Below are 23,959 nucleotides of genomic sequence, written 5' to 3'. Positions count from 1 at the left end.
AACAATGTTATATTACGGATAAGATGAATAATAACCTTTTGATAGTAAAATTGATACATTTAGCTTTAGGATCACTAACAGACTACTCCTATTTTTGAACCAAACATACTAATGGTGTTAATATATTAAATTCAAAGCACAAAACTAGCTGTTAGCTTTTTTCCAGAAAGCAAAAAGTATTTCTGTATATTGGCTCAACAGAATAATATATAAGTTTTGTATGTAAACTAAACTGATAAACTAATTATTAGTAGTAGAAGACAAAATAAAACTGAGTAAAAGTGCTATTTGAGCATAATTGCGAAGATACAACACATAAAATATAAACATTAGTAACACTGTTCTACTGCTAGTATTAGGTGGGTCAGCTAGTTTCCTTGTAAGTTGGTGTATTGTTAAAATGGAGATAGCAAATCTGTAGAGGTATTTAAAGTAACAGTTGTGTTATTGATCATGTCACAGTGAGAAAGACTTGTTTCACCATATTCAAGTTCATTTCTGTTTAATTCACAGTTCTTGTTGTATCAAAAAAACACAAAAATAAAAATAATATTCTCTGAATTTATACTAAAATATCCACGAAAATATAGTTGCGTATACTTTGAGCTATTTATTCGTTTGTATAATCTTCATTTGGCAAGAAGTCATAACTATGGAATTCAGGCTATTAGCAGGTATTGCAGAGAGATAAAAAGAAACATGAGAAGTTCTGGATAAGCAACAGCTGCTGCAGAGTCGTCTTCTTTTTCAAATTCTACTCCAGAATCTGTCAAAATAAAGGCATATAAACATTGATAGGCAAGTAACGAAACCTTGAGTTGTGCTGATTTTTGTACAGCGTCGCAGTTCAGACAACTGCATAGCTGAGTTTTGTTGACTCTTAATCATTTTCAGCAATAGAACCAAGTTGTTAGTAAGATTACCTAAACACACTACAAATACAGTAGATGCTGCACGACAAAGTACGTAGCGGATAGAATGTTCTGGCTGGAAGTAAGAAACACGGTTTAGGAAAGCGAAAGCTTTGAAATTTCAAATTAACAATGATCTCATTCAGCTATTTAACTATATAACACTTAGACCTATTAACCATGCATACACTATACATATATACTATACATAGTATAGTTAATAGGTCTATGACATAATATATGGAGTAAAATATGAAAAGACAACTTCAAATTCAGAGGTCACGTAGAAAACAATCAACAAACATCTTAAGTTAAGAACAAAAGTCAAATGTTTGTTTTACGGCAGAGCTGAATATAGTAAAGCTTTAAACTAGTTTAGTAGGTTATTGAACTACTAGCTATTTTACAAGCGTGTCTAATGACAATCATACAAATTATCTTTTCACTATGTAATAGATTTTTGTTTATGTTTAGCTTGCTGTAGCATATTTTTATCATGAACCGTATTCATTTTTATGATGTGGTTATGCGACTTCTTTGTAATTTTATTATTACTAATACATGTACATACATATATATATACATATATATATACTATCATTAAGCAGGCCTAAACATTTTTGGTAGAATACAGGTTTTATGTATGGTGCGCAAAGCAACTAATACTAAATCAATAAATGAAAGATATTGGTATGTGGAAGTCACACAACAAAAAATTGATACAAGAACAACTTGAAGAAGGCTTTAAACTACTAAGCTTAGGTATACATCCTGTCCCTTTTAAAGAAAAACTGAAAGAATTACAAATACAATTGTTGTGTGCAACTTTTGGTAACTACATAATAAAATCATCATATTTTTTTCTATGTATACTTTAAAATTCACCAAAGTTTGTAACTGAAGCTTTAAGCTCATGGCAGTTCTCATATTCAACCTAACATCTACGTATATTTAAGAATAGGGGATATTATATTAGACTCTATATTCGAGCGATACTTACATGGGCAAATGTTGCACATATTTGGGCACTCATCTGGCACATTTGCCCAACTAAAGCACTTGCCATCATAGAACTCGCCGGGTTTACAACTTGATGGCTCTTCTACCGCTGTGCAGTTTACTACAAAAAATCAGCACAAAGAGCTAGAATGTTCTTGAATGTTCTTGAAGCAGTCAATGGTTGGTGTAACTAGTAGTAAGATCTCAGTCTTTAAAGATGCTTTGTTTTCCTTAAAGGTTGGCTTGTAACAAAATTCACATTACAGTTATTTGGTATCATAAGATTCACCATGTCTTACTCTATTGTGTTGTAGGTGCAAAATATATGGGAATGTGATTAAAAGCTCTTAAGAGCTAAAAAACGAACAGTTAATCGCAGCTACACCAAAACACTTTCCAAAACGGCTCAAATGGGACGTAGTTGTGGGAGATGGTTTCTGTTTACACTTTCATGCAACCTCATTCGTTGAAATATTTTCACAAATATGTTTCACGCATTCAATAAAACCATGTCTTTTGTTCTTACGTGTCTGTTTTATTGTCATTGTAATGCTGTCACTTTTAGCACTGATATCTTATAACTTACCGTAAAAACTCGTTAAACTTTTTAACCTTAGCTCGAAGGAGTACATATTATTGTCTGATAACCATGGCAAGTCTGTTGGTTACCTGTGATAATCGAAAAGTGCTGCAAAAATTATTTGCGAAGTATTGGGTCACATGATCAGATTACGACTTGCCGATTAGACCAGGTCACGAGGGTCGAAACAAAACTGTAAAGTAGCGAGCATTTATATTTAATACGGGGACTTCGGTAAAACCCGAAGTGTTTGTCATGAACTAGTACTACGATATATTTTAGAGTGAGCTTTTTATTGGCCTTTCAATACATGTGAGAACATCACGTGACAAGACGATAACCAAACTGTAATGAACACGTCAGATAAATAAACAGATTCCAATCTACAGCGGCTTTTCGTTTTTGAGCTTTTAAGAGCTTGTAATCACATTTCCACGTATTTGGCACCTACAACACAACAGAGTAAGACATGGTGAATCTTTTGATGCCAAATAACTGTAATGTGAATTTTGTTGCAAGTCAACCTTTAAGTATATCGCATCAAGGAAAACCTAAACATGTCATTAAATCGGTTTTTACATAAAAGACAGGCAACTAGTATGGCCTGTAGGTTTGATGAAATTTTTATTTGTCTCGTCTCAAAATCTTTGAACATATTGCCTTATACCAAACTTGTTCGTTTCTGCATTTGTTTTACAGTTTTGTCTATGAATAAAGGCAAAATAATTGCGGAAACTGACAATTTGAATGTAGTCCATTGTTAGTTCTCACATGTAGGGTTGAGAAACTAAACTTCATTATAATGTACATGTATACGTAAACAGAATGACAACACTCTGTCCTTTGATCATAGGCATTGATATTTATTTTTTGATCTCACCATACCAACAGCAGAAAACTATACTAAGGCTTGGGTACTACCAATAACATATGACAGCTCATCACACTTCTATCAATCACATCAAAAAATCTTTGAACATATTGCCTTATACCAAACTAGCTTGATTCAGCAATTGTTAAGGTTTCAAAATTCTGCTTCAACTATCCCCAGAATATTAGTATTTATCCTTCCACGCATATGATCAACATAGCTTTCTTTCTATTCCATGACACCAGCATACTACATCCACCATCGTATGTTTCAGGTTAGGAACTTTCTGTCACTACAACCTACAATTCACTATCTCAATTCCTCGGTGTTACTGTTAAATTACCAGCTTTAATAACTAATAAACCAGTAATGTTCAACAACCCTCAAATTTGAGCCTTGAGCTGGTATTTTAGTTCTCGGGCTAAGGAAACATTTCTGATGATCTTACCAATAGATAGCCAAATACAATCAAGTTTTTAAGCAGCTTTTTTAGTCCTGTTTGGAAATTATGTTTAGCCTACTGCGTTTCTATGCTTGGGATAGGTTTGAGAGTTACCAGCTACAGACCAACTCACACCGTATTATTTCAACAATTCAATATAGATTTTTTCAAAGTTCATGGTGTGTCCTTCAAACTAAAGCTTGTTGACATAGTAAAACTAAAAAAATAATGATTTTGTCATTTTTGTATGAGCAACCCATCATTGTCATTTAAATGGTAATGCAAACACCAGAACCCAAGCAGAAACAATAGTGACTAGCAGTAGAGCATGTTCATAGCAGAGACACGCATGATTAGTGTGGAATTTTTGTTACATCCACTGGAAAGAGCTTAGCCGACTATTACCAATTTATATCCATCAGAAGTTAGCTTTGCAATTATGTCAAAGTACTCTCACAGCGAATGCCTTCAAACAAATTTAGCAAAACAAAATGGCGTCGAATGCATTCGGAATCACTGTTTCATTGATTCAGAGTGGAAGCAACTCTGACTCTATTCGAAGCATGAGAGTGCAATACTAGTAGCAAGCAGAAAAGTATACTCATATGCAGCATATCAAACTGGACCTTCCATGATAATGTTTAACTTATCGGGGTGCAAAAATAAAGTTGAAATAAAAACGGAAGAAATTTTTGTCAAAGTGTTTCAGGGCTGACAACTCTTGGTTTAAGTAAATTGAGAAAAAAACTGAATATATTATTGAAATAGTCTACAATAGATTTTATTGATGTTTTTTTAAATCATAAGAATAGACAAACACTATTAGGCAAATAAAATAGGTGACATATTTTCTTTTAAATGTCTCTCAATTGAACTATTTGAGTACTGAAATCAACATCAAGATAACCCATGCTGTCAACAGCTCTGTTACTTACATCCGCTGTCAACAGCTCTGTTACTTACATCCGCTGTCAACAGCTCTGTTACTTACATCCGCTGTCAACAGCTCTGTTACTTACATCCGCTGTCAACAGCTCTGTTACTTACATCCGCTGTCAACAGCTCTGTTACTTACATCCGCTGTCAACAGCTCTGTTACTTACATCCGCTGTCAACAGCTCTGTTACTTACATCCACATGTACCAGGAATATTCCAAGTCTGTGAGCAAGTGCATTCACATGTATTTAGGTCCAGAGATCCGCCATTTTCACATACCTTCCCATTACAATCTGTAAACAAAGAGTTGCAAGAATCTTAGTCTATATTTAAAACTGTGGCAATCTAACTTCTTTAGTCTATTAAGAGAAAACTTTGAATCCTATTTGACAGCAAAAGATACTAACAATAAGAAAGATGATAAGAAAAGAATTAAACAGACACTTATGATAAAATGAGCTGTATGGCTGTTAAGCCATACAGCTTAGTTTGAGCCATAACAAATAGTTGTTATGGTTTTAACTAGAGCGGACGGATGTAAAGGTTTGTGACAGCAATGCCTCACCGCACAGTTTGTCATCATCACAAGTATCAATACAAGCTCCGCATGCGGTTCCTGCTTCATATGGAATCCACCAATCAAAGTTCCCTCTACAATATTGACAGAAGATATTCTAACTTGATTAAATTATAACCTCTTAGAAAAGTATAGTCGAAGCAGATGTTATAAAAGTCTGCAAGGATTTATTAAGGGTGATCTTTGTATAGCCATCAAGTCAGGTTTTTGCCTTGCAAAATAGGAATATTGCATTAGTTAGTTATTCAGTAGGTAATATTGTAAGAGAATGATTTTAGAAATATGGTTTAATTAGAATACTTCATAGCAGCATATAAAGTTAAAATCAGTAAATGAAACAAGAGGCAGTACAAAAAAGAAGAAAATGATAAAAGTTCTTACTGGCTAAGAAAGCAAACTTAGAAAATGTTTTTGGTTTGCAGCTCTCTATACAAATAAAATTGATTATAAAGATTATATATGAACTATGTTTCTATAAAGAGTGGTGAACCAAAAACATTTTCTAATCTTGTAATCTTAGTAAGTAATGTTCTAAAAGTAGCCACCTAACAAATAATCAGGTAGATTAAGTTAATAAAACTAATTATTAATAGAAAAAAACAAGATGAAACCGAGTAAAAATGCTATTTGAGCAGAATTGTGGAGATCCAACACATAAAGTATCAACATTAGTAACACTTTTTTAATTTACTTATTAGGAAAGCCAACTAGTTCTTTTTAAGCTGGTTAATTGTTAAAATAGTTATGCTATGATCAACAAAGGTGATGAAATAGCAATAATACCTCAAAATTGTTAAAGTTTGTTTTCCATAGCTTCACAGGTTGCGTTCCTGCTCAACCATGTTGATAGATTGAGCAAGTTTTAACTCAAGAACTCTAATATAAAGACTATACTGTATATAAAGTTTTTGAGTTAGGACCCGCTCAATACATCAACATGGCCGTACTAAAAAGAATGTCCCAAATAAGGATGATACCAATATGCTATATGATGTAATTGTTGGCTTACATCCTGTTATAAAAAAACATTTGAAACCATTAAATAAAAAGCTTTTAAAAATTAATTTTGCTTAAAGATCCGTTATATTGGTAAAACATTTTATCAAAATCAGTAGTTTTGATGTTTTGGTTTAAACCCTACTGCTTTAAATAGCACTTCTATTATTATTACTTATTATTATTGTTAGTTATTATTATTATTAGTTATTAGTATTAGTTATTATTATTTGGTTTTTTTGATTTAAAAAATAAAATAATTAACCGCAGAAGTGTTGGAATAACAACAATACATCCAATTTATTAGAATTTGTTTCCATAACTTCAGCAGACATTTATTTATTTGAAAAACAATAAATATTTAGAATAAAATGTAGGCCTATTGCTGATTAATTGCACCAACTGACTTTTGGTTTAAATATGGGAACAAAAAGCATTCAAAGTTAAATATAATGCATTAATCAAACTGCATTACCCAGTTTTTAACAGTGTTCGCTAGTTTTATATAGACAAGTTGGCTTCCTGGCTTATTAGAATGTTAATATTGTCAACAATGGAAAACAATATTAAAAAGCCAAAAGCTATCAATTTGTGGTTGGTATTTGAAAAAACCATTACAGCTTTCTCAATAGAATACATATAACAAATAATAACATTAGAGCAATGAAACTACAAATTTGCACAAATTGATTTCAGAGTAGAAGCTGCTGAAGTTGCATACACATATTTATTGTTAGGAAAAACTGAACTAGTCAAAGAAGTATAAGGTATGATGCATTCCTAATTACGTAAGGATTACAACAAGCGATTTGAACTAGCAAGAGTTTTATTGTTAATGCAGTAAACATTACTAATTTTGTACAAGAAGTATTAAAAATATTTTTTTGCATTAAAAGTAGTTATCTCCACTTACGCTGGCCCGTAGTTGCAGACGTAAAAATCTGCATTCAGGTTAGAGCAGTATGAGTAGCCACAGCCTATTTTAGAGGACGACGCCCACACGATCTAAAAAGTAGAAATGCATGCCTCAAGCTCAAAGGTCGTGGTCCAAATGCACTAAAAATAAATCTTTCTAGATTAACTCTTTGGTTAGAAACAAATTCTCAGACGCCAGTGCATAGTCATTCTTCATTATCAATGTGCCTCAAAATTGTGCACATCAATGTACTGCATGTTTGGTACATATAAACAGCTGATGGCACATGCTAACTGAGGAGAAAACTCCCAGCATCAGGAGCTTCAGTAAATACTCCTGCCAAATTTTGTAAAAGGTGTTTCAAAATACATTTTGAAGCACATAAATTTTGGCTTAAATTTTGAAGCAAAAAATGTGGCTTCAGCCACAGTTTTTGAATAGGTCAAATATTGCTAGTTATGGCTAAATCCCTTGAAGGCTTTCAGACCATATTATTCAAGATTGGAAAGAAAAAAGATTGCATCCTATGGGATTTGAACTCATGACATTCAGATTGGTAGCTAGACACTCTAACACTTACTAACTTGCCAGAAGGCACTTAAACCATGGTTGCTAAGGGATGCATATAGTGTTCAAAGTTTACAATCTTCACCATAGTGAGAGGTCTACCGGTCTGTCCAAAGCAGTGGTTGGAGAGGTTTGGAAAAAGGTTTGCTTTGTATGAGGCTTGAACTTCCAAGTATAATGTATAATATAATGTACCTGGGTGTAGTGGCCGACATTTGAGAAGACGTTCGCAGATTCCCTGCCATAAGTGAAGACATCGACTTCATCGTACCAGCCTTGAATTGCGGTGTCCCACAATCTGTAGCCTAAAGCCAAATTCTGTCCCAAGGAAAATCTTCCGGGAATCGTTCGGTACTTGTCATGATTGAAGTCGCAGTTGTCTGCCCATCTTTGTGCTATACTTGCGATCTCATCATCCCAAACCTTTGGATATTTCATAACCAAAAATAAAATACAGTATCAGATTATTGTCAGAGCGGTAAGTGTGCAGACTACCAGAGACTAAGCAAAAAAACAAAAAATAGCAAATGGGAGTTGTCTTCCTGCTAAATTAATACATACACCACAGCTTCAGTTAGTTTCTAAATATCACCAAAATCTGAGCCAAAGATTATAAAGCACTATGGTTGATTTAACAATATACACATTAAAGAACCTACACATCTGAGAGTATCCATATTTTTCTATCATTTGCGATTGTTTTGATGCTCATCGCATTAGGACACTCAGAAGAAAAATGCGTGGAAAATGACATCACTAGTTGCTATCATCGCTATAGTTGATATCAGCTATTATGTTCAAGTTGCAACATTACGCGTCTCTAGTCTGTTGGTCTCCTGGCAACTATAGATGTTATAATCGCCCTTTCACTTGATTTGAGCATTTTAACGGCAATCAGGTTTTACCAATAATTATTATGATCATGAAATATCCTAGCAGTTAAATCAACTCAAACATCAAAAACAATCGCTAATGATAAAAAATAACAATACTTTCTGATAAAATCTATTGAAACTTTTTGCAGGTTCATCTTTACTGTGAATGCTTACTCATGGCCATAAAAGACATTTCCATTCATTTTCCACTCTTAATTTGATCTTGTTTATGCCCATGCTAGCTTATTTACATCTGTCCTAGCTTGTTGGCTTTGGTTATGACTCCTAGCCTTGCGTACAAATTAGATTATACCAAAGCTTTATTGACAACTAGCGGAATGCACCGCATTGCGCAGGTATTAAAAAACAGCTTATATACAGTGGCAGGTAATGTACGTAGTTGCCATCGGCTAATTTGAGTAAGCTAGTGTCCGTATTGCTAAACTTACTAACAAGAACCGTGAGAGCAAGCTTTAGTGACATTGAGCTGTGACGCAAAGAAGCTATGCATGTTTTAACCCTTTCAATGAATTATATTGCTTGAGTAATCATTGCATCTAGTATAGCTTAATTGGTTAGCTTCTTGCCTTGTGAACAGGAGGCTTCAAGATCAAATCTTGCGTAAAACGCATGTTATTTTTTTATTATTCAATGTTAGATTTAAATTGTTATAGCTGGATTGACAAATGTTAAACTTGGAGATGTATATATACATAAATTATTCTTCTTTGAAGCCAGACAAATAACATGGCAGCTTTTCTCTGGATGACAGTACACTCTTGGTGCTCATAGAGTGGGCCTATGCATATCCTGCTTATACATGTATGTACCCACAATGGAATGGAATGAAATTTTACTAAGCAAGAATACAGATATAAATATCCTGATATCAAGTGTTGTTACAATGTCGAGCTGCATGTCACTAGAATAATAGTCATCTCTGATTATAAGTAGTTTTTTAAACTTTAAAAGAGCCGCAATGGAATTGTGCGACATTAAACTAGTTTAGTTTGAAATGGGGAAAAGCTATGTGAGCTAACTTTTACATAATCTAACTTCTCAGCTCAGGGCTGGCTGCTTGAGGATCCCTTCCCCCTTCAATGCACTGATGCAATTAGTCTAATATAGCAGATATACACTATATTAGCCTGTTGCATACTAAATTCTTATAGGGTAACAAAAGCATTTTAAATGTTACTTTTAAATTTTAGCTCTTTACTGTTTTAAACAATTTTTCATATTTCTATGACATGATATAGAAATAAAAGTACATGTGTTGCTTGACTCATAAACATGCATATTCTTTGGTTTTTGTTCTCTTTATCATAATCTTAAACTTAGATTTTCCCGCATACTGAAAGTTATGTTTTGGAAATGAGAGTAACCTTCATTTTAAATTCTCAAAATCAATCCCCTATTGAACATTTATAGATTGACAAAACAGCCCACATTATCAAGACATCTATTTTTAAACCTTTTTTCACTTTTTTTAATAATATGTTACAATCTTTAGGACAAAAATCAGGAATAGCCAGAATAATATAATTTACTGTTTATATTTCTTTATTTGTATCGACAGTAACTGTTTCTTATTTAAGTCTTTCAGTAGATATTTACTTCATGATTTAAATTCAAATCCAATCACTGCCTTGTTTACACCAATCAGACTTTATTAAACATGTGGGTTTCTGTTTATTGCTATAAAAGATCCTTGGATACATGTCTTTAAATCTTTGGACTTCACATTCGTCAAACCTCTGAATTTTTAAAAGAAAACCTCAACTCCTGATCTGCTTGATTCTTTTTTTTCTTTGAATGGTTCTAATTCGATAAATGGCCATACAATTTTTGCAGCATTTACATTGTTTAAAGTATACATTTGTATAAAATATTCTGCTAAAAACTGTTTGCTAGCCACCTTCACCTGATTCTCTGTTGCTAAATATAGCATATATATATATATATAAATATATAAATATGTATACATAAATATATATATAAATATATATATATATAAATATATATAAATATATATTTAAATATATATAAACATATATATATATATATAACTTCAAATAAATCTCTTTTAAAATAAGACCTTTCTAACATGAGCTTTTATATGGAGAAACTCCAGACAAGCAGCATACTAGTAAAGTAATACATGTATTTTGTTAAACCAATTAAGCTTTCATATCATTTCATGAAGTTAATAACAGTTACTTGACAATAGTTCCTAAATAATCCAAAATGTAGAAATATACCATTTAGCATATTCAAACCATATTTAAAAGTAGCTCTTTTGCACAGTGCATACTAGCTTTGGATTTAAAAATCACTTGGCTACACTGAGAATTAGCAGATGCGATTTGCCTTTAGTTTTTCCTAGACTAACACAAACCAATTATCCGTCAAAAGCCAGACACCTGGATACTTTATGAAGTAGTGCCACACAATTTATTATCTAACATAATTACTGGTCAAGGGGTTTAAAGGCAGTTATTTCTAGAGTTAATTATAGGCAGGCATATCATTCTGTAATTTAATGTACTTAAGTTACAATTGAGGATTGTCAGAGTAAACCTCTTCTTTCAGAATGTTTCAATCAATATGATGGGTATTTTCCATCTTGACTGTTCAGAAAATATAAATACAAAATAAGAAAAATTTTATCATGATTTTTACCATAATATATGCCAATTAAACAAAACTCAAAACATTGAAGCGCTTTTTGGTAAAAATTACTATCGTGGATACATTACAGCTGTAACTCAACAGTTTGCCCGTGTTTATCATTGCTTTAGCTGAATACTGCACGACTTGACTATAAAAACATTTTTTGGTAATTTAAGAGACTCGTTGGTCATATCTAGCTTTACTTTGTTTGTTAACCTAAAAACTTGTAGCTTACAGTGATTCAAGCATGAGGCGAACAATAAATGTCTAGCGCTTCTGGTCAATGTATCATTACTATTGTTCCACTCCAGGTTTGATGAGTTGAAGAAACTTTAACATGTACTAGAAACATGAATTTGAACCAAAGATTTTGAGTGACTTCAGGTGCATTTAAATGAAATCCTCTCTCTGAACATTGAGCTTGTAGATTCCACAAGTTTGCTATGTTTGAGAAGTATAGCAAGAGCTAAGTATTGTAGCTTTTATTGTAACTATAGTATTGTAACTTTACATTGCAGGTTGATAGCTGTATTATCAACTTTTTAAGTACACTTAACTGAAATCAGCGTTAACTTTTCATGCAAGTGTTTAAAAATAGATGACAATTGTTTGTAGCTGAAATGTGCGCTAAGCACTTTAATGGTTTTGCTCACAGTCTGCATGAACTGTGATTTGCCATTTTTCAATTGCAGATAATTGCTGAACCTAGAAACCATATCAATATAAACAAAGGTATAAGAATTCTATAAAGTGATCTGCAAGCTATAGATTATTCAACTTTCTTATATACCATAATAATGATACAAATACATTATAGTGTATGGTATAGCAGACTGTCTCAATGTCTTGACCTTTCCGTCTCGCCAACATCAACTGCTACGTTTGGCTAAACACCGATGAAATTACATCACCTATAGTATCTCTGTTTCTCACGCGTATTTACTATCTTTCCAATAAAATTCTTATTTTATACAACGAAAAATTAACTTTTATATAAGATACATGTATATATATATATCCCTACTGTAAAAATTTTATATTACGGTATAAGAGAGATAATTTGCTTACATGTACATTTCTCTAGCCCTGGTTACTTGTACTTACCATTTTCTGCATGTTTGTTGCACTTTGCAAGGCTCTTAACTGGTTATGTTTGTTTACAATCAGCTTCTGATCTGCCTCCGAAACGCCTAAAATTTTACAGTTTAATCCGATTTAAAAAATGTGTAATGTTGCCAATTGCTATCATATTTACTGTAGAATAGCAAGATTGCCAATAGATAAAGAGAATACACCATATTTCAAAAGACTGACTCATGACTTCGCTGGCCAGAGGGGCAGACATTTTGCTGCTGAAACTGTAAGAGTTAAACCTAGAGTTTATTTCAACATTTGGTTACTTAAGAGTTCATTTTCCTTTCTGTAAAAATATCAATTTTGCAAGCTGGCATAAACTGATTTTTTTTAAATGCAAACTCAGCTCTTCGTCTACCAACCACCTGTTTTTTATCATTTTCCTTATCTATATTTTACAGTGTTATAGTCTAGTATATAAAAATAAACTGCAAGAGCTACCTAGCCTAGTGAAAACATATCTTTATTGTGTTTGACTCATAGTTACAAAACATTTTTTGGCACTGCCATGTAATCTTTTGTTTGAAGCTGACAATTAAAAATTTAATAAAAGTCAAAAAGCTTAACAGAACCTCTCTATAAAATAAACTAAAGCTAAATATTTTGTGAGGTGGTGTGTTTTCTGCAAGATTAACTCTATATGTGAAAATTTCATACTAGTAACTCTATTGGCCCTCACTTGTTTTTAGCAAGTATCTATAAAACTAACACATTTTCTTGCACTTTGTTAGCTCCTATTATATACATGTCGATGCCTTTTAGTTACACATGAATCACAGTAATGCTGGCTCATGTAACCAACAATGTGACAGATTAAAACACCACCTTGTCAAGTAAAATGAGTAAGTGATTACTTTGAAGATGGCAGCATGCATTTACACAGTATTCAACAATCAAACCTTTTAAATTTGAGCAGTGTATTTATAGACTCTAGCAAACAACCTCCTTCCCTTGTATAATGATGAGCTTGTAGGATCTGACAAGACAGATCCTCTACAGACACTTACCTAGATTCAACATAAAGCGGTGGTGAACTCAAAGGTTTTAAACTCAACAGGTCAACATAGCTAAATGTTATGTACAAAAAATCATAATGGAATTTAACCATTTTCTACGTAATATCTGGCCTCTTAATAGAGAAAGATATTTAAAATGCTATATGTCACATCATTTATTTGCTTGTAGTGGCTAAAGTTTGTTCTTTTATGATTTTTATATGACATAATTAAAAATCACTTCTATTTAAAATGAAATTATTGTCAATAAAGTAATAAAATAGTGTTATTTTTTATTATTCTTACAGCTGTGTAAATTTTTTATGATTATTGTTTGGCAGCCACTTACTAGGGTGTTGAAGTGGCCGGCTTTATTTGTAAAAATAATACAAAATTTATTTAACTTATGGTTTGGACAAAACTGCTGTCTGGGAAAACCTGAACTCAAATAATCTTTAGAAATATAGCAAAACAGCCCATCAAAGCAGAGTTCTACTTTGCATGTATTTGCTTCAAAATAACATAGCCCAAGTTTCCCTATGATTCAGATGAGTAAAATATAGGTGTTCTCAGCTGCCCTATTCATGGGAGGTTCGTGATTAGGTAAGAGTGAAGTGATCCGATTCTGTTCATGTAGGCTTACTCTCGATTTCACCAAAAGCAGGTAGCAGAATAGTGCTAGCGTGTGCCGTAATAAGCTACACAATGGCACAAGAGAATCACGCCAGATGATGCTTACTGATATTGCATATGAGTAAGATATTGCGCCAAATATTGCCTATCGATATTGCATGTGATGGTACATCTGCAGAAGCCATAACCCAAAATCCATATAAATATTTTAAAGATTTTAGGTTATGATAAGAGATTGCTCACCTAGTACGGTGAAGTGTGGAATAAACTGAACCCCTTTGTTGGAGAATTAAAATTCGCATTTACAAAATTGTTACTCATTGTGACTTTAATCAATAACCATAGATTATAAATCAAATTAATTCTCATTCTGTACTCATTTCAAATGTGTGAACCAAATAGCTGTAAATTATGTTTTTTGAATGATGCGTGGGCTTAATTTGGAACATTTCATTTTAATGGTTGATGATAATAATCTGTACAGATATGATCAACCATATACATTTTGTTAGCTTATTTCAAATTATATACCCGCATATGTATAATAAATGGTTTCATTTTTGTTTGTTTTATTAAAATTATTGGTAGGTATTCCATTGAATCGTTACTATGTTAATCACATATCGCAAAAAGAAGCAGGTTCGATCACAGCTACACGTTTACGGACATTTGTAGAACTACACAAGTGCTATCGCATACCTTAGTCACCAGAGATACTTTTAGTTACATCTCTTGCTATAAAATTAAAAGACAACTAAATATTTTAACATTGTGTGCCAGGTGTCCAGTCATCCCAGTGTTATGCTAACTTTATGTTTATAGGTGACACAAAACAAATAATTCATAATTAAACTAGAGAAAAATCAGTGCTGAGCATTATCTTCTGGTCATTAAACTAGCGCCAGTTGATCTCTACAAATCTCTTCTGTCACATAATTTGAGTTTTAGACTTGCGGCTAACCATATGTGGTGAGAGAGAGTCCTCAAAATGGTTGATGTTGACTCACACAGCTGTCCAGTTGACATAGTATGACTCATTGGATAAATATGACTCATTGGATAAATATGACAAATTGGATAAACTATGAATAAGCCAAATAGACTCTAATATAATGCAATACATTAAACATTCTAGTTGTGTGAATCATTCTAAGTGGCAGATTTCACTGAGAAATTCTCTAATGAGGCCTTTTGTTGAACTTTGTTTTTGAACTTGTAGTTGTATGTTGCAGGCTGGCAAGCCTTAGCCTGTTTTCTGCTTCAGTAACATAGTCATACCGTATACCGTATACAGTATATATATATATATATATATACATATACACATATACACATATATACATATATACATATATACATACATATATATATATATATATATATATATATATATATATATATAAGTACAAAACTCACCAGAGCTAGTAGCATCATTTGATTTAGTAACACAAGCTGTGTGCTCTTTGGTAAATTGAAAGTACTTCTCTGCGATGCAATCCTCCAGAGAAACCTGCAATTTGATATCAGCAAAATAACACTTTTTAAAACAAATACTTTCTGAAACAAATAAAATTAAAAATTGGTTAGAGTTTTTCAACTATAAATATAAAAAGTTTTAAACATATTTTACAAAAGACCTTCCACTTCAGTTTTTAGTCCTTTTTTGAAGCACTTTTCAGATATTTTAGTATTTGAAAGAAACTTTGATTGCATGCACTTGATTAACTAGATTGTAGGCTTACTTTGTTAAACATGTTTCATAGTTGTTATCAAAAGAATGTACTCTGTTCAATCGTTTAATCGTAAAAACAAAAATGAGAAAGTCACAGCTGGTATTAAAAACAGCAAACAGCCCGCCCTAGAATCAACAAACATCTGATACTAGAGTCAGCAAACAATTGACATTGGAATCAGCTAACAACTGGTATTACAATCAACGAACAACTGGTATTTGCATCAGTAAACAGCTGGTATTAAAATCAGCAAACCTTTAACAAGTCAAACATTAAAACCACAAACTAGTAATTGAAACCAATAATTTAAATCAATTCGTGAGTCAACACGCCGTACAATTTGTTGTGATTTTAGCAAAACTGACAGATATGTAGGTTTAATGCTGGTCACGCTAGGTTAAGGGAATATAAATCAAATAGGATTATCCGTTATAATTGAGACATTTTTATTGTAGCCTATTTACTGCCCATATATGAAGTAGAGAGCCGTGATACATGCTCAGGCAATGGAACCTGTTCAAGGGATTCAGATTCTCTTCATATGCATAGAATACCTTAAGATAGACTTAGGTTTTTAGATGTCTTTTTATCATTCTGCTGTGGAGGAGGCAAGAAAAATATTTGGCTTTATCAAACAATCTTACTTGGTTTAACACATTGAACATGTTTGCAACGAGCTATCATCAAACGTGTTTCTTTTGAATCAGTAGAAATATTTCATAAACAGAAAGACTTCGCTGTTGGTTTACTTTCAACTTTTGCATTGTCATCTGATCAATGGTGTTGATATACCGTGTATATTTTTCTGTCCTATTATGCAAAAAAAGATATTCCTTTTACAGAAATGTATATACCAAAACTTGTGTACTCTTGGTCTCTTATTCTATCTCACCACACTTGCACCAATCACATCACTAACTCTTTGAACATATGGCCTTACCCCAAACTTGCTCATATCTGCTATTGTGTTACAGGTTTCAATATCTTGTGTAAACTGAGCCCATAATATTTCTATTTTTCTTTACGCATATGACAAGCATCATTTTCTATTTTGTGGCTACAACATACTACAACCCTCAATTCACTATCCCTACTTATAACTTACCACTTACCAGCTTTTAAGACACTATAGTTAAACTCATTTAATAATTCCTGATTTCTGATTTATGTTTTCTCATTTCTTTTTGCTTGTCATGAAAAACATCAACTTGTTGATGATCACTGATGCAAATAAAAGAAATTTCATACGTAGGTATGTACAAAACATAAACATAATACTTTGAAGTTAAACATCACTGAACAATAATAACAACTTGAATAATCATTCAGGTATACATATCTACATAAACTTGGCAATGTCTACCGCCCACTGCTTTTAATCAAGCATTACTCATTCAGTTAGAGGGTGACCCTTAGACAGAATAAAGCATTTTAGAATTAACAGACTGTATTGATCACCCAATTGTTCGATATACGGTAATCATCGCCAACAAACTTCATTTATAAACATCTTAGGCTCCAACTTGCAATGAAGCATAGGAAAGCAAACCCTTAAGCCTGGCTCCCATATCGATTGCGAAACTCCGGCAGTAACTTGCGCAGCAAAATGCTTTCGATGGCAGGCTCGCCGGCATCTGTTCACATATAAAGCTGCATCGCTAAATTAATCGCGTAACCAAATAAAATGTTCGCTCGCCATGTCGTTTCTATAATGGTGATTTTCACCTGTACAGTGCATTTCGGGAAAGTTTTGCCTGCAGGCTTTTTGCGAAATTTGAACAGAGATAAACTATTGCGTTGCCGCCCGCAACTACCGGCGGTTCTCGGTGGTACCCGGCGCATGTGTTCCCAATTCGCTGCTAATAGCCTGCGGTGCTGTCACCGGTGCTTTGCGACGTATATGGGAACCAAGCTTTACTCATTGCCAACAAGATCTCTGAGGCTTGATTATCACATATCTCTGGATAATCTGATTATATCATATCACATATCTTTGATTATTTTAATCTCTGAAAAATCTACCATGACTCTTTCACAATAATGAGAAGTATACAATTGCAATTGAAACTCATGTAAGCTTCCCTAAGCATGACACTTATGTACAGGGAACTACAAAGCATCATGCAAACATAGTGGAGAAACACTTTCAAGTCAAGCTGCGGGCAAGACTTTACAAGCAATATGTGTAAATACTTCAATGGATTATATATTTAGACATTTATCATTTAAACTTTAAAGGTTTATATGGCTCTATTATAATCTTCACGCAAATTAATCTCTTGAACAACTTGAAGGACTCATTTCGTATTATATTTTATTGCTTTAACACTTGACATGATCCTTGTCTCAGTTTATGCTAGATATTTATTGTTACACATTTGCATGAGAACAGTTGTTTCTGAAAGACAAGTTGCCTCTTAGAGATGTCTGAGAACAGTTGCGTAGGTAATGCGTAAGTAGCTGTTGCGTAGGTTACATTGTGGTAAGTAAGACAGTTGAATTTGTCAAATCACAAGATCAGTTTTAGCAATACATAGTAGCTTAAGACAAATGTGTGTAGAGGATTGTGGAAAAAGTAGCAAATAAAAAAAATTTTGATCGATGGACTTGAAGTATAGCTTTTTCTGGCAAAAATATTGCAATCTAGTCTTCTGTATGTATAACTTTTATTGGCAGTATTAATCATTAGAAAAACTATTTGTTTCAATTCAGGCAAAAACGAAAATGGAAAGACAAAAAGTAAAGTTATTGAGTGAGTTTAACAAAAGTGTTTTAAAAGTTGATAATCTAATAGTATTGCAGAGAAGTTGGAATAGTGAGTTGTAGGTTGAAGTAACAAAAAGTTCATAAACTGAAACATAGAATGACGGATGTAATATGTTGGTATCACGAAAACGAAAGAGATGTTTGTCTTTGTCATATGTGTGGAAGGATAAATACTAGAGCTGCACAATGATCACGTTAATTAAACGATTAACTCGACCAATACAAATAAACGATTAACTGAGTTGGGCCAATTAATCTTCAATTAAAATGCAACCTAGGTGATGATCTTGATGTGGTTCCTTTCCTTTGTACTGTTTAGTACCATACGTTAGTAATACTAACTACTAACGTAGCAGGTTACTACCATTTAATTTACTAACAAATAAATATTATGACAAGCAACAATTTCTTACCAATAAATTACAACCACAATTATTTTGCACTCAACTATGAAAACACAAAAGAGTCGCTAACATTAAACTTGTTTGTACAATGCACAAGCACCAAGCCTATCTAGCCGTAAGTGGCTATGTTGTTAGTTGTTTGAGCATGTTTCTAGGTAATAGCAACAAAAGCAATTTTAGAATTATTTAATACGTATCTTACAGTCTATTTTTTGTTTATTTTTAAAAACTTTCTCAAGTAAATTATACATGTATGTTCACTTTTCAAAAAAATCCCTATCATATTTCAGTTGCAGAATATTAGTAATATAAGATTGAGAATTTATTGGAACATGAAAGCAGAAAAATGTTTTCCACCCTAAGTAGTGCATTTCTGTAAGTTGTTGGAAGCGTAAACAAGAAAGCGAAGCACAGTATATGCCAGAAAGGATTTGCCTACCACCACAGCACATCATCATTAAAATATATTTTAATTAATTCTCATCCTACCGCGCAGAAATCATCCCCAGCTGTCACAGACAATAACTATTACTACCAGTCTCCTGCGAGTGGCTGTTCTCTAAAGCTGGAAATATTGTATGTAGGAAGAGGGCATCTCTTTAGTCAGATAATGGGAATAAACTGTGCTGCCTCAACTCTTGGCTGACTTAATTATAGACTCATAGACAGTTTTCATACTCATAATAGTTATTACATTGTAACTTATGTACATTGTACATAACATGTACTACTACTAACAATTGTCTCAAATATAATTAATTTATATGTAGCTGTATTATTTGTTTTTGAATATGCAAGTTTTTGCTAGAATAATTCTAAGATTAATCGAAGATTAACTGGTTCAGACCAGTTATTAATCGCGATTCATTTTTATAATCGTTGAGCAGCTCTAATAAATACAAACATGCTGGATATAGTTTTGAAGGATTTCGAAACCTGCAACGCAAGTGTGGAAATGACCATGTTTGGCGTAAGGCAGTATGTTCAAATATTTTGTGATGTGATTGATTGGAGGTATGGTGAGCTGTAATACGTGATTGGTAGTGCACAAATCTTAGTATAGTTTTATGTGAAAATAATAAAAAATGTTATATGTTGTGTTTCCAACTACTTATATGCCAAATGAAAAATTTTTGGTAAAATTTGAAACATTTAAAATTTGTAAAATTTTCTAGCAAAGAGGCAATCAGAAAAGCTTACAAAAAGCTGAAACTGGTTTGATATAGAGCTAGCATTAGAATAGACATCAAAAAAGCAAAAAACTAGCTACCATTTTTCAGATTTTAAAAAATTCCCATTCTTCCTAAATAAATTAGAAGTAAACAAAGATTTTTAAAGCAAGATTTAAATGATTTGGTATAATTTTCCTAGTCATTTTGTTTCTCTAAACCTTAAAAACCTTTGGTACATGCTAGAAGAATACTGAACAGTTTTCTGCCATCAGTCACATAGAAAATGACTGCATTTTCAAATGCTAAGCTGTCTGAACAACAATATGTCTATTGCCTTACCAAGAAAATTACAAAAGGATATTTGTGAAACAGTAGCATATGTTTTGAAAGGTTTCCATAAGACACCCGTAAACTTGTAAACACATATTGCATGTAAACATACAATACATGTAAACATATATTATGTGCAAACTTATATTCTATAAAAACATATATTATATATAAACGTATAGGCTGCATGTATTATATGTAAACATACATTAATTGTAAACCTATACATTGCCAAATAACGCTTTCTATCATGCAGTCTAGCCATGGCTGTAGTTTGCGTATCATTGATAGAATCTAGTCTATCGCTTTCCCTCGCTACTTTTGGCAGTCTGTTGACATATATGATTGGGAATCATTCACACGCTAATATGATTCACATTGACATAGCTTTTATCTATATTCATATTATAATCAATTACTAGCCAGTCGTTAGTAGAAATCCTTACATACAGAGCAGGAAGCGGGCGGTCACCAACTACCCACAGATAGCACTTCAGCACTCGTCACACGTTGAACATAAATATCAGTTATTATAAGTGGCTTGAAGGGTATCCAAAATATGCTAGCCAGCTGGCAGTTTACACCAGGGTTTCCTGATTAGAAGTGGGTGCTTATGTCCACAAGGGGGTGGAGAACAAGGAGGTGAAAGGGAGGATGCAAGAATCAATTAAAAAGCTAAGAAATTGAATTTCGACAAAAGCAATCAAGAATCATAAATTAATAACAGCTTTTGTTCTGAGGTATCATTTGATACATCTTTCATCACTTTCTGATTATCGATAGAATTATTTTACAATAACATATTGTTTGCATATATTCTTAATATGTCCTGTATCATTTTGCTTTAAGCCTTTTTATTTCAATCTAAACAAGAGGGTGCAAGATTGCCCGAATCAGTTGTAAGGGGTTTGCCGATGAAAGCAAAAAGGGAAAGGATGTTTTACGCTGTGTGACTGAGCTAAAATGAAAGGTTGTATCCTTATCCGAAGTCAAAAATCAAAAGATTTGAACGCCGCACCCTCGACAGACTATTAATTAAGTTTTTGAAAAGCTGCCAAATGAGAAATACCAATAAATGTGGCATCTTTGGGTGTGCCACTTCCAACTTGTGCGAGTGTAGCTGGTGTTTTGTTACTAAATGCTATTTATCTGCAACTGTTATGGGAAGCTCTTCTTAACACCACCAATGATGCACCTTTCATGATTTGAACTACTGACCTGCTGACCTGCTGACCTGCTGATTATATGTCAGGCGCACTAGCAACCGGACCATGGCTGATATTTTTGTTGGTTGCTATTGAAGTAAGACAAATACAATTAGTGGTGACAGTTTTATTATGCATTTTCAAGCAAGCTTATAATTTAGAAGGAAGTAGCAGTAAGACCTGCGATGCCTGGGATCTTTTAATTTCATTCGAACAGCCGGCAAACAGGTTTTTAAAAGGCTGGTTCTCAAAAACTGGATGAATGTTTGCAAACAAATATTTGTAACAAACTAAAAATGCAGAGCATATGAGTACAAACTTTGAATGAAATTGGCTGAAAAGTGTGGTAATGCATAGTGTTTTTGCAGACTAACAGATAGACACACACACACACACACACACACATACACAAGCACATACACGCACTCACACGCATGCTCGCACGCACGCACACGCACACACACTCGCGCACAAACACACAGTGACAAAGTTGGTTTTATTCCTATTAGATACTAGCATTTCTAGATTTTTTAGCTGGAATGTTCTGACAAACATTCAATAAAAGATTGCATTTTCAGATTTTTTCATTTGAAGGTAGTGTTTCAACATTTTATGCTGTTTTTTGAAGTATTTCGGTTCAAGATAAAAGTTTCATTTAGCTACATTAATCAACTAATGAAGTGCATCTCCTTTACAAAATATTTGTTGACAGCAATAATAATATAGTATAATAATATAATATTCCAAGCAGCAAAGTTGACACAACAAAAATTCTCCCAAATTTTAAGACTTGAAGCTACTTTGAAATAGTGACAATCAATGGCAGGTTTGGTACTATTTTGGTTATATTCGCAGCTACACAGATTTGTGTGTATCTGTAGAGAAAGAGCCGCCAATAGGCCAAGTTGATTCCAAATAGTCAAAACACAGCAACTAACATACCTGGCTTGAAGGACAGGCAAAGAGCAGAACCAGTAGCGTAAGTCCTTTTGCATCCATGCTTCCTTTCTGCAAGTAGCAATATACATGCCACTCTAAATGCATTCATTGAATCCATGATAAGATGATTAAACATTGATACGAGCCTGATCTCTGATTGGCCAGATAGTGGTCTGTGATTGGTCAAACTATTGGCCCTGGGGATATCCTTATGATTCACAGCTCCTTGACTTATGACTTCGTGTTGGCGAGTGTATAATTGATGTATTTTGCATAGCAAAAGAAAGTGAATGTCTGCATATGGGTGCAACATAGTAAAGTAAGTCACGGCTATCTACTTAACACACGCTCTAGCTCAGCCCAGAAAGATAGATATAACGCCAAAAGGCTCATCTCTCTAACCAGGATGGTATGGCCTATTGTCTTTTCTGTCATATGCCACTCTAAGCTGGTATCCCTTTGTATCAAAGACTAATGACGAAAAATGAAAAAACTTTCACAAATTACGCTTTAGAGTTAAGCTACCTTATATGGACTATTACGACTAGTGTCTATATGCCGCTGAGGAGCTGACTCTCTTATTAGATATTTACTGCCTAAGATACCCAGATCACATCTTTAATTTGTCGGACCTTTTATTACATAGTGACTTCTAAAAAATCAACAACATTTTATACTAGATACCAACACCTTACCAATCCCCATTATAGAACACCGTTATTCAAAATGAACTTTAATCGCAATATGAATATTTTTCCTTTACTGTTGTTTATTGCTTTTGGCTTGCTGGTTTAAATGATTTTCAACAGCTTTCACTAGTCGTAATAAAAATCATATCTATATTATCTTCCTAAAAATTCAATAACTTTGAGTCTAGCTATCTCATGAACTTGGAGTCTAGATACAAGCATATCTATGAAACCGCAATTTGAATGTGTGCTGGTAAACGATATAAGTCAGTGATGCTGGTCAAGCCGCATCAATTTCCCAACTGGTATGCTCATCGATGTGTGACCTATTATAGCACTGTGATCATGATAAATAGAGCTTCTATCTGATAATAAACAACCTATGAAGAGAAGACCTGGTATCCAACGCTTGATCCAAAAACAACAGGTCAAGGGTCAATTCCAAAAAAAGTCACCAGTGGTGACAGGGATGACATTCAACCTTAAAATGCCCTCTGCAACGGGGGATGTCTCTAGTCATCAAAATTCCTATGCCACTAAACTCATGTGTGTTCAGTCAAAATAACACAGCGATTGTTTAATCAACGATGATTTAGAAAACATGCACAGCCTCTG

The 23,959-nt window shown here is 33.3% G+C and overlaps 1 protein-coding gene across 1 annotated transcript; it reads right to left on the bottom strand.

Moving 5' to 3' along the window:
- Nucleotides 1-437: 437 nt before the first annotated feature.
- Nucleotides 438-22,738, bottom strand: LOC137396566 (cysteine-rich secretory protein 2-like). Its single transcript, XM_068082879.1, has 9 exons — nucleotides 22,659-22,738; nucleotides 15,523-15,616; nucleotides 12,449-12,534; nucleotides 7,992-8,219; nucleotides 7,227-7,318; nucleotides 5,306-5,391; nucleotides 4,935-5,033; nucleotides 1,912-2,031; nucleotides 438-766 (listed from the first exon to the last, which is right to left on the bottom strand). Exons 1-9 carry the CDS (start codon nucleotides 22,713-22,715, stop codon nucleotides 660-662), a joined length of 969 nt encoding a protein of 322 aa, XP_067938980.1. The 5' UTR covers nucleotides 22,716-22,738; the 3' UTR covers nucleotides 438-659.
- Nucleotides 22,739-23,959: the final 1,221 nt, after the last annotated feature.

This window comes from Watersipora subatra, chromosome 5 (genome assembly GCF_963576615.1).
Source record: "Watersipora subatra chromosome 5, tzWatSuba1.1, whole genome shotgun sequence".
Classification (NCBI taxonomy): domain Eukaryota; kingdom Metazoa; phylum Bryozoa; class Gymnolaemata; order Cheilostomatida; family Watersiporidae; genus Watersipora; species Watersipora subatra.
Note: the sequence above shows the minus strand (reverse complement) of the source record. Positions and strands in the feature narration are given on the sequence as shown.